This window comes from Lepidochelys olivacea (assembly GCF_965140295.1).
Source record: "Lepidochelys olivacea isolate rLepOli2 genome assembly, chromosome: 3".
Classification (NCBI taxonomy): Eukaryota; Metazoa; Chordata; order Testudines; family Cheloniidae; genus Lepidochelys; species Lepidochelys olivacea.
In genome coordinates, this window is record NC_140413.1 from 55597659 (window position 1) to 55610591 (window position 12933).

The 12933-nt window shown below is 41.2% G+C and overlaps 1 protein-coding gene across 2 annotated transcripts in view; it reads right to left on the reverse strand.

The window, feature by feature from the left end:
* Positions 1 to 12933, reverse strand: part of LMBRD1 (LMBR1 domain containing 1) — a 238221-nt gene that overhangs the window by 99475 nt on the left and 125813 nt on the right. For both annotated transcript variants that reach the window (XM_084624095.1, XM_084624096.1), the window contains exons 8-9: positions 2110 to 2235; positions 26 to 178 (exon numbers count right to left, since the gene is read on the reverse strand). In XM_084624095.1, the coding sequence (XP_084480221.1) occupies positions 26 to 178; positions 2110 to 2235 (279 nt within the window). The remainder of the gene's footprint in view (positions 1 to 25; positions 179 to 2109; positions 2236 to 12933) is intronic.

Below are 12933 nucleotides of genomic sequence, written 5' to 3' on the forward strand. Positions count from 1 at the left end.
TGAAAGACCCGTTTTGCTTTTTTACTTTTAGAGGTCGCATGGCTCCGCAGAACTTTGTCCAGCAGCTTTTCTCAATAAATTCCAGATGTCTCTCTCTCCTTCGAAGTGTCCTTAGCCTCTCTTCAAGTTGCTGTAGGTTCCGTCTGTCCCTTGTTGGTAAAGGCCGACCATCTTTGCACTGTTAATCAAAATGGAGGTGTGAAAATCATGGAACAGTCTGTGAAAAATGTATGAAAGAAGAATAAAATTTAACATCTGTATAACAGGCTCTGGCAGCTCTACGAAGTCAGAATTGCATACAATATGTAAATTCAGTTTGTAAGAGACTAATTTCATTTTAGCCCATTTCTATTTTTAATACTTTCTTTCCAGCTCTCCATTTTTTCTTCTAGTCAATACAAAGTCAGCTACATTTCACATCTTTTCAAGTACATTCAGGAGCAGTACCCTTTAAAGGACACAGTCAGCATAAAAATTTCCAAAACACAAAGATCAGAATTGTTCCATAAACCAGTTGAGTTCATCAACCTTTAACAGTCAAATCCATATTTGGAGATTTCTATATCTGACAAATTTTCAAGAACATTTAACTCCTTTGACCTTCCAAATGCTGGGCATGAGTATTTTAAGAAATCTGAGTGTACTTAATACAGTGTAGGAGCTAAGCAAGCTAAATATACAATCTTTTTAGTTGCATATGTGCAGTAATGAGTTGTATGAATACTATAAGCAATCAATCACAAAAAAGTATTAGGTAACATATGAATGAATCAGCAAGCTGATTTTAACATCAGATAACCCATGTCTTACAATTGTAGGTTACTTAAGGCAAACATTCTTAAGGATTGAATGTGTCACTATAAACCTATTTTTGATACAAAAACCATTAAACGTGCATTTCCCATTCAGAGATTTTTTTTTAAATAAAGGAGTCCTTAAACATTGCGATATCTCAGTTTTGCTGCATCTCTAATAATTTTTACACCATTTTAATTACAATTTTCTGCTAAGAAGTTTAAACTGGAAGTCTCTTTAGAAGGATTCAGTAAATTTAGTGCTCTTAATAGCTAAGGGATTGAGATCTCCTTTTATATACAAGAGATGCTACCCCAAAATGTTCCACCAACATGCCTCAATTTTGACCTGGACGGACCACCTATAGGGGAGAAAGGTGGTTCAACTTACAGGCCCATTGAATCATATGTCTTTCTTATGAGATTGCCAACAATAGTGTCAACTGAGATGTGAACTCTACTCCACAAGAATCTGGCCTTACAAAAAAATAAAAATCAAATCTGCCACAAGACCAAGTGTCTCATACCTGTCTGCTGCTACAAATTTTCAGTTTGAAGTATTCTCATTGCTGAAATCACTTTCTATTTAACACTTTCATGTAAAATATAACAGGGAGTAATTAAAACTTGCAATTAAGAAAAACTGGAGGCAAAATCCTGGCCAAAATCATTAAATACCAAGGAATATGGGTTCACAGGAAATGCCACTTTACAAATATAGCCTCTTTTAGAAACAGAGTGGTGAAGAGAGGATTAGAGAGTTCTGTTTTCCTACAAAAAAAAAAAAAAGTTTTACATCGCCACATCCAGGATACATGATTAGATGAATGTGACTAATGAGTGCAACCACAAAACTATAATCTATAAATTAAGTGACAGCTCTCAATCTAAATAGAGTCCTTTGCAATAAGTATTTATTTAGTTTATACTTTTCATTGTTCTATAATATTTATTTAGTTCTGAGATCAACAACAGATTTATTTTTTCAGCACCTACAATGAACACTGTCAAGTCATTTTTGTTAGGTACCCCCTGTGAACAAAAACAGGCATTCACTAGTGCACAAGTTAATAGTGCATTTTCTGCTATCGTACTGAGTACTTTTGACCTAAGTCCCAACACATGTAAGGAATCCATCATCTGGAAGAGAAACTGGAAACTGAGAGAACCTAACTTTGGAAGAATGGAGAATATTAACTTCTGTCCCTCTGACATTGTGAAAATGAGCAATGACCCAAACATTATACCATAATGAAGTGCTGAGCAACAGGAACACTATAAATGGAAAAGTTTGAAATGTAGGTAAACACCAAACCTTTGATTTAATCCTTAGTATATGTTGTTCTACGTCTTCAATATCTTCAGTGTTCTCTAAACGTTCATAAGTAGGACTTCTAGTTCCTTTTATCAAGTTTAGAGGCAAAGCAGACATACCATAAGCCTAAAACAAAAAACAAAACAAAAATACATTAAAAATCTTTGCTATAGAAACGTATATAGATTTTATCTCACAGCTGTTCTATATGTCACATCCATAAAGAGTATCCATGTCCTCCTATTCCTCACGGCTCATTTATTGTTTCCAGCGGAATTCAGTAAGTTACGTATTATATAAACAACAGAATGTAGATGCCAATCTAGGGGGTTCTGGACTCCTACTATTCAGGGAAAGCTTCAGAACTACTGTACAGTTATGCTACTCATTTAGACCAGTGCTGAATGATAGTCTTGTTGGTGGTTGCCCATTTTTGTTATTTGTATAAGTGAAAACCTGAACTAAAGGCAGAGAATCCAGAAATCTGATGTACTGGTACTCATGTCTTGGAGCGAAAAATCAAATCAGTATTTAAAGAAATAATTAATATAAATGCCATCTGTTAAGTGTGCAGACGTTAGCTGCTTATTTCAAAAGACTGAAAAATAAATGGTATCCGATTTTACACTTAAGTCTTATTATGACTAGATAAACCCTATGTATTTCAGACTGCCTTCTAATTTCCAGAGAACAGAAGTGGCAGACATGACATTTTCCCATTTAACATATGGGAAGGTTGTATTCTTATGCATATTTTGTTTCCATCAGATAATTGACCAGTATGTAGTTGAGGCTAAAAGAGCCAATAAGGAATGACAGAATGGCTGTCATTTGTACATATGAAAGCTACATCAAATTATCAAAGCCAAGTTTATTAATTTTTAGAGATATTCAGCGGAGATTTTCAATGCAATCCAGATGATTTAGCTATCATCTTATTTTTGAGGGAAGTTGTGTGGCTGAATCTCCTGGGGTAGAATTTTAACCAAGGCTCAGAACCTGTGCACTAGCTAGTCTTAAGGTGGCTAGTTTTCTAGAGTTCTTTGGAACATACTACAATGAAGTGCGGTAGGAGGGAACATTTTGCACATTAGGGCTATGTCTACACGTACGGCTGTATGCAGAGTACGGGCACTACATGTGTAGCTACATATGATAGCGAAAGGCAGGCTGTGTCCACACTTCTCACTAAGGTGTGTAGATACATGTAGTAAAAGTCTCCAACAGTGGGACACTATACTGCTAAAAAACAGCAGTGTAGATGTGGGAAGCACTGCTTGGGCAGAGAGTTGTGTAGGGTATAAATGTGTAGGGTTGCCAACTTTCTAATGGTACAAAACTGTACACCCCTGCCCCGTGCTTTCCCAGAGGCCCCACCCCTTCTCTGAGGCCCTGCCCCCACCTCGCTCCATCCCCCCTTCCCTCTGGGCTGGGGCAGAGGGAAGGAGTGCAGGGGGATATGGGCTCTGGGTTGGGGTCAGAAATGAGAGGTTGGGGGGTTGAGATGTAGGAGCAGGTGTGGGGTCCCAGCAGTGCTTACCGTGGCTCCCAGGAAGTGACTGCCAGGTTCCTGAGGTCCCTAGGTGCATGGGTGGCTAGGGAGTCTCCACATGCAGCATGCCCACCCTCAGGCACCACCCCTTTGGCTCCCATTGGCCACGGTTCCTGGCCAATGGGAGCTGTGGAGCCAGCACTCAGGAGTGGGGAGTGTGTGGAGCCTCCCTGGCTGCGCATGCACCTAAGGGACGCAAGAACCTGGCAGCCACTTCTGGGAGCTGCACAGAGCTAAAGCAGGCAAGGAGCCTGCCTTAGCTCTGGGCCCCGCTGTGCCACTGATCAGACTTTTAACAGCTAAGTCGGCACCACCAGGGGCCCTTTTCACTGGGCAGTCCGGTCAAAAACCATAACCTGGCAACCCTATAAATGTGGGGGTTCAGATAATACTACTCACCTAAGCCATGCATCACCGCCTACACTATTTATAGCAGTTCTAGGCAGGTATGCAGTGTCTCTATTCTGCACACTGCTGTAAGTGCAGATGTACCTAGGAGGCAAGATTTGAACATACAAACGTACACAGGTTGGCATAAGTAGATGCAGGAAGACAAGATTGCTGAGACAGGCAAATCAGGAGAGATCCCTGCAGGCTTTCAAGCAAGCCAATTTTAAAACCTATTCTTTATGTGGTTAACTTGTATTATGGACATTTTATCTTCTTCTCAGAGAGCCAGAAGGTTAGCAATATTTCCAGTTCTTGTGCTTGCAGGGATGCAACACTATTTGTTTGGTTTTGGTAAGAACTGCAAAACTTAAAACTTCTCAGCTTTCACTGAGTAGGCTGTGAAAATAGACAAATTTAGAGGATGCAGAGGATGCAACACTAACTTCAAAAAATCTGAACAAAAGGAACCTAACTCCATAAAAAGGTGAACAAGACTTAGAACAATTTGTTCTCAAAGCAACTTATTAGCACTGCACACTTAGACAGCATTAAGGCTAATTTCCTTGAGAATTAATATGCCACATAGGCCTCAGGAAGCCAGGCAATGACTTCTGTACTGAGTGACACGTTGCGACAAAATTCTAAATAAAACTATTTGTTTAAAGGCACAGTGAGTAAATCCAGTAATCTCCTTAAGCATAGCAAATCTATTTCACTAAGTCTTTATTAGAATAATGTTAATCAGCCTAATCTTTTGACAATTCTAGCATCACAATGTTTTGTTTGCTTGCATTCATAGAACCTGTAGGCAGCGGCACCTAACAAAAAGTGATTCCTAGAGACTAGAGAAGGCTTTATGAGCTCAGAATCTAAAAAGAATTACATCACAGCTGATAAACATCTCCACCTTCCTCCCCCACAAGGAGGACTTATAAATTCTGTTAAGCAAAACCATCTGCAGTAGTACCTTTTGACTATTTCCAATACTGCTACAAATGCCAACAAATCATTATCACTGCATTCTGACTGCAGAGGCACACCCATACTACTTTCTTTACCTCTAAAGGAAAAAAAATATAATATGCAGTTTCAGTCTTTACATTCAAATTTTATACCACAGAAGCTATTATTTAGGGACAGAAGTCTCTGACACCAAAAAAATAGACAAAGGAAGAATTTCGTGCTCTCCAATCATCCTAGGAAATTTTATTAGCTGAAACCCAGCCAATACAAATACTGCATTTCCACAGGCCTCTCAATCACATGAAATTCTGTCTGCTATAAAATTTAGCACTGTACTCAAAAAAGCTTTCACCTTACTTGTAAGATGCATTTTTGAGAGGTCCCCCCCCACCCCAATATGTAGCTAGATCCTTCCATTACATGGAATTTGGTGTCCCCTCCTAGGGATAACTAAATCTACCACTGCAATTAAACTATAAAACTTTCTCTACTACGTACATGACAGAAGACACATTCACCACTGGAAGCTGGGTATGGCATTTCAGATCAAGAGAGACTCTCACAGAAAAGCAATTTACAAGTAACAGAACAATTATTTTTCTCCCACTACAATCTGAGATTAACAGGCTCTGTAGAGAAACAGTTTTGCCCAGGATCGGCATTTAAAAAACATGGAGTAGTAAACAGTCTCTCCTCAAATCACTGAATTAAGAAACAGACATCCAAAAGCAATATCTGAGTTGCTCATGTCTACTTACTAATGTATGGAAAACCTATAAGGGCATGACCAAGGGACTGCCCTGCAGATCTAAGGATAATTTCCTTTCTGCACAGAAGACAGTAAGCATATTCAAATTGGCTAGTTATTCGTAAGGGACAAGGGACCCCTTTTATGACTCTAATACTAGTTCTGATCCATTTTGTTAAGGGGTTGTGGAATATAAAGTTTAAACCTTCTGGAGTCCTTCAATGAAAATAAACAACCTGAAGACCCTAACTCCTAAGATCTATGGAGATGCCATTAGATCTAGAAAATAGTATCTAAAAGGTTTTTTTCTGGGACAGAAGAAAGGAAGATGAATGCCTTCTTTCTCCTGGAGCTGAAAATCATGAGTCACTTCTAATTTTCTTCTTGAAGCAATATAAGAATGATAGAGAATGCAAATCAAATCTTGGTTTTTTTTTTAAGTTTCTCCACATATTATCTATATGTATTCACCCCATACTTGCTTTATTGGGTCTAGAATATTAAAAGCTATTTTACGATGCTAAGGAACTCTTTAGGAAACTAGAGAGAAACAAGAATATTCCATCTTTATCTGAAAGTTACAAAAAGGGCAAAAAAATCAGAATGGTCAATGGCTGCATATAAGCCAACGGAGACATTTACAGTTATCCTAGTAACCACAGCCCTCTTCTGAATCATAGAATCATAGAATATCAGGGTTGGAAGGGACCTCAGGAGGTCATCTAGTCCAACCCCCTGCTCAAAGCAGGACCAATCCCCAACTAAACCATCCCAGCCAGGGCTTTGTCAAGCCTGACCTTAAAAACTTCTAAGGAAGGAGATTCTACCACCTCCCTAGGTAGCGCATTCTAGTGTTTCACCACCCTCCTAGTGAAAAAGTTTTTCCTGTGACTACTTTAACCATACCTATTAAAGGAGCACTGCAAGACACGTCTACAATTCCAGAACAGTGCAAAAAATCCTGCAGTATATGAGAATGAGTTAGTATCCATGCTATATTTCTGCAAATAAATAGAAGATCCTGAGTCACCCAGATGTTAAACCTATATGTTCTTTTTTATAGATCAGAGTCTAATGTTTTTGGACAAGACTAAACTTTACTTTAGGTTTATAGATATTAAAAAATATTCAGATACTTTGTAACAGCTTTCCATCAGTGAGAAGTAAGTTTTATTTTGCTAAACATTTTTCCAGTTTAATTCTCACTCTTGAACATTTCTGACACTGCTATAAAGTTTAGAACATGGGAGTGCTTTGCAAAATGCCTCAAGCAAATGGTGAATAAAAGAGTCTGAAAGCAGAAATATACCCTGGTAGTATTTAAAAGGAAAGTAAGCTTGCTATAAAGTAAAAGGACATTTAATAAGGAATAAGAATCTTTAGAAATTCCCTACAATTGTTCCAAAAGTGTGATGTACATTGGTGAAATGGCCAACATTTAGCAATAGGTAAGACATAATGGCATCTCAGATACTGCGGTATCCCTCTATTGTGGAAAAGGAAATAAATGTATCTTGTACACCACTGTATGGTAACCAATGGTAAATGATGGGTATATTGCAACTACTATTATCACCACCAAGTGTGAAGAAATACACCTAAACCAGCCATAAATGACATTTTTCCCTACGCCAATGCCACTCCCCTTCTTTGGTGACCTGTAATAAGCTTGTAGGTCCACTGCACAGACACCACAAGTGAAGTTATTAAAATCATCATAAATGTTATTCTGCATCATATGGTATACACAGACTATTACTGAATTCTCATGCCTCTGAATGACAACTAAATTATACAAGATACTTATAGTAATCTTCAAAAATAGGTGAATGATTCCAATATACATCTGCCTCAATAACATCTATGGTGAGCCATGCTGTAACAATGCTTACCACCCTAAAGGTCTTTACACTCTGAGAATCTCTGCAGTCCCTAGTTGGTGATAGGCCCTGCAGTTCACATACCTTGTCTGAAAGTTCATTTTGTTACCTCTATTTCCAACTATAATGTCACAGTTCAGGGTTCTTTATTAACGACCATTGATTTCCCCCCAATATAAACTCTTGCCATAATCAAATTCAGTGTCAATTAAAATATAAGGTGCATTAGATAAAATTGAGATAATACAATAAAAAATATAAATATTAGTGTTCCCCCAGCTAAGAATGTCTCTCTCCCCAAAGATCTGTAAAACATTCAATATACATGCATCGCTAACTTCATGAGCCATATACCTTACCGTAACACATGACCTCCCTTACCCACAAATCCTTTTGTTCCTTTCTTTTTCTTATCCTGACTTAGCTCATAATCTTTCCAGGGTAAGGAGGTTTCTTTTTAGTGGCTACCACTGAGAACAAAACGTTTATCTACAACCATCAGACAATGCCCTCAGAGAAAACAGGAAATAACGGAGGTCTCATATCAATGTGTGACAGGTGACAATAAAAGTTTAGGTTTTTAATGAGTTGCCATTAAAAGTATAAAGCATCACATACAATACAGTACAAAAAACCAGACAGACATGCTTCTGGACAATAGTGCTAAAAATATTGTTAAGCAGACAAGAATCAAAGCTTACTGATATTAACAAATTGTATAATTGTCTGCCTTGTGACGGGTTGGATCACAGAAAGCCCCTTGGGGGCTGCCACCTGATGTGCCAAGACTACTTCTGCTCCTGCTTTCCTGGCCTGGCAGCTTATGACTTCAGTGCCCTGCCTGGTTTGAGCCAGACCCACTAGCCTGCTGCAAACCCAGACCCAGGTGTGAACCACCTCCCCTAACCCCAAGTAAATCCGTTTTACACAGGGTAAACTCATAAATTGTTCGCCCTCTAACACTAATAGAGGTATACACAGCTGTTTGCCCCCACCCCCCAAGTATTAATACATACTTTGGGTCAATTAATAAGTAAAAAGTGATTTTATTAAATACAGAAAGTAGGATTTAAGTGGTTCCAAGTAGTGACAGACAGAAGAAAGTGAATTACCAAGCAAAATAAAATAAAAAACCCAAGTCTAAGTCTAGTACATTAATAAAACTGAATACAGGTAAAACCTCACCCTCAGAGATGTTTCAATAAGTTTCTTTCACAGACTGGATGCCTTCCTAGTCTGGGCACAATCCTTTCCACCGGTACAGCCCTTGTTCCAGCTCAGGTGGTAGCTAGGGGATTTCTCATGATGGCTGCCTCCCTTTGTGCTGTTCCACCCACTTATATATCTTTTGCATAAGGCACGAATCCTTTGTCCCTCTGGGTTCCCACTCCTCCTTCTCAATGGAAAAGCACCAGGTTAAACATGTTCAGTTCAGGTGACATGATCACATGTCACTGTAAGACTTCATTACCCACTTACAGGTATACAGGAAGACTGTACAAGTAAAACAGAAAAGGAGTACTTGTGGCACCTTAGAGACTAATTGTCCTGGTTAATGGGAGCCATTAAGATTCCAAACCACCATTAATGGCTCACACTTTGCATAACTACAATAGGACTTCAGAATTATACTTCATATTTCTAGTTTCAGATACAAGAGGGATACATGTATACAAATAAGATGACCACACTCAATAGATTATAAGCTTTGTAATGATACCTTACAAGAGACCTTTTGCATGAAGCACATTCCAGTTACATTATATTCACACTCATTAGCATATTTTTATAAACTCATATAGAGTGCAACGTCACACGGCTCCTCACTCCAAAGCAGCGATCACATCTAGATTTTGTCCCTTTTGCCAGTATTGTCCTTTTCTTTGCCATTGAGGTGCTAATTCAGTGTGCCAGATCCAAGGGACAGAAAAATACTCTGCCCTCTGTAAACCACAACTGTCTTTTCTAGGCTGGTTTTCAACTCAACATTTCTGTATTGCATTGTCCCATACCAGCTTCCTTCCCCCAACCCACACGGATATCATAAATAAATCCCTCCCTCTTACTTTGAAGCTCACATTTTGAGATAACATTTTGTTTCACCTGAATTCCCACAACTCATACGTAGAGGCTCTCCTGTAGATTGTATGAATAAGTGTTCCTCGGTGAACCACTGAGATGGACAGTAAAGCCAAAGACGTAAGTTTCAGAAGTGAACAAGTATACACGTTTATGTGCAATGCCAGCTCCTCCGGAGACCAAGTCTGCATCTTGCTTAGGTGTGCCCCCCAGCCAAGGTCATAGGCATCTGAAATCAGGGAGACCGAGCGTGTGGATTGTCAAACAGTACTCTAAGACTGTGCTTGGGTTGGTCCACCACCGCAGAGAGGCAAGTACCCTTCGTGGAATCATGATGACCTTGTTCAGGTGATCTCTGGACGGGGAATAGACTGTCGTTAGCCACTGCTGGAGGGGCCACAACCTGAGCCTTGCATGGCAAACGACTGAAGTGCATGCTGTCATGTGGCCAAGTAGCCGAAGGCAGACCTGGGCCATGGTGAGAGGGAACGCGGAGAGTCCGGTGATAAAATCCACCATCTTCCGGAACCTGTCCTGTGGCAGCAAAGCTCTGGTACAGGTGGAGTCAAGTACGGCTCCGATTAATTCTATCCTCTGCACCAGAACTAATGTTGATTTTTTCTCGCTTATCAACGGGCCCACAGCGTGGCACAGGGCTTGCAGTACTGTGACATCAGACTGGATCTTGGCCCTTGACCAGCCTGTCGTTGAGATACAGATAAATCTGAATATCTTGACGTCTCAGGTAAGCCGCCACCACCGACATGCACTTAGTAAACACCCTCAGTGCAGCTGCCAGCCCAAACAGGAGCACCACAAACTGGTAGTGAGCGGAGCCTATGGTGAAATGGAGAAAACGTCTGCATAATATCACTATGTGGAAATATGTGTCCTTCAAATTGCTGACAGCATAACCGTCTCCTGGATCCAGGGAGGGGGATGATGGAGGCTAGGGAGCCTATGCGGAACTTCAACTTCTTGAGATATCTGTTGAGGTCTTGCCAGTCCAGTATTGGTCTTAGCCCCCCTTTGGGGGCAGAAAGTAAAAGGAGAAAAACCCAGTGCCCTACGGTGTAGAGGGACTTCCTCCAAAGCTCCCACCTACAGAAGGCCCTGCACCTCCTGTCAAAGCAGGTTTTCATGAGAAGGGTCCCTGAAGAGGGACAGGGAAGGAGGGATAGAAGTAAACTGGAGGACATAATCCTGAGACACAGTACTGAGGACCCATGGGTCTGTAGTTAGAGGCCCAGGCAGGGAGGAAAGGTGGCAGGTGGTTGGAGAAACTGTGGGAAGCATGATCCAGGACACAGGCTGGAAGGTGGCCCTCTGGTGCACCCTCAAAACACCCACTTTGAACCCTGCTGGGTGCGGGTAGAACTGGACTGTGCTGAGGTCAAGGGCTGCTGGCTCTGATGGCACTTGTAGCCCTTGACATTTTCATAGAAGGGCTCTGACCTGGGCTGACTGCCAAACCTCTGTGGCTGTTGTGTCTTAAAGTGCTTCCTAGATGGGCCCAAGTATAGTAGCCGAGAATCTGCAAGGTAACCCAGGAGTCCCTCAAACTATGCAGTTTGGTATCTGTTTGCTCCATGAGCAGGGCTTGTCCATTGAATGTGAGGTCCTGGCTGGACTGCTGGACCTCCATGAAGAGACCAGAGTACTGCAACCAGCCCACTCTCTGCATGGAAATGGCCGAGGCCACGGTCCAAGCCATGGAATCCGCAGCATCTGCGGCTGCCTGTAGGGCCACTCTAGCTACCGCTTTGCCTTCATCAAGCATCGCCTGGAATTCTCTCTTGGGAATCCTCAGGCAACAAGTCTGAAAACTTAGCCAGAGACTGCCAGATGTTGAAATCATATTGGCCAAGCAGGGCCTGAAGATTGGCCACTCGCAGCTGTAGCTCAAAGATGAATAAATTTTCCTCCCAAATAAATTGAGCCTCTTTGAGTCTTTATTTTTGGGAGTTGCTCCAGTCTTTCCCACTCATTGATGGCTGTCAAGGTTCCTTCCCCACTCTGAATGCTAGGGTACAGATGTGGGGACCTGCATGAAAAACCTCCTAAGTTTATCTTTACCAGCTTAGGTCAAAACTTCCCCAAGGTACAAAATATTCCACCCTTTGTCCTTGGATTGGCCGCTACCACCACCAAACAAATACTGGTTACTGGGGAAGAGCTGTTTGGAAACGTCTTTCCCCCCAAAACACTTCCCAAAACCTTGCACCCCAGTTCCTGGACAAGGTTTGGTAAAAAGCCTCACCAATTTGCCTAGGTGACTACAGACCCAGACCCTTGGATCTTAAAAACAATGAAAAAACATTCAGTTTTCTTACAAGAAGATTTTTAATAGAAACAGAAGTAAATAGAAGTAAAGAAATCACCTCTGTAAAATCAGGATGGTAGATATCTTACAGGGTAATTAGATTCAAAACATAGAGAACCCCTCTACGCAAAACCTTAAGTTACAAAAAAGATACACAGACAGAAATAGTTATTCTATTCAGCACAATTCTTTTCTCAGCCATTTAAAGAAATCATAATCTAACACATACCTAGCTAGATTACTTACTAAAAGTTCTAAGGCTCCATTCCTGGTCTATCCCTGGAAAAGACAGCATATAGACAGACAGAGACCCTTTGTTTCTCTCCCTCCTCCCAGCTTTTGAAAGTATCTGGTCTCCTCATTGGTCATTTTGGTCAGGTGCCAGTGAGGTTACCTTTAGCTTCTTAACCCTTTACAGGTGAGAGGAGCTTTCCCCTGGCCAGGAGGGATTTCAAAGGGGTTTACCCTTCCCTTTATATTTATGACAATGGCCGACACCATCAAAGAGCTTGGGGCAGGGTCTGCATATAAGTATTCACACTCTTTCACAGGCAAATAATATTTGTGCTCTGCCTGCTTAGAAATGGGGGGTAGGGAGGAAGGGGCTTGTCACAGTGATTTTGGCTACCCCTTCATGCACCAGCAATGCTACCCTAGCTGGGGTCGCTGAGACGAGTACATCAAAAAGGGAGTCCAAGGGCTCCTCCAGCCCCAAATTTGAGGCAACCCTCTTTAAAAGTTCCTGGTGGGCCTTAGTGTAGTCTTATGGGACCACGAGTGGGGCCCCAGTAATGGCCTCATCTAGTGATGAGAAGGAGGAAGCAGATGCAGGTGGTTCTTTCACCCGAGACCTTTTCCACAGGACCCTCTGTTAAGGTCGGGCTGACCA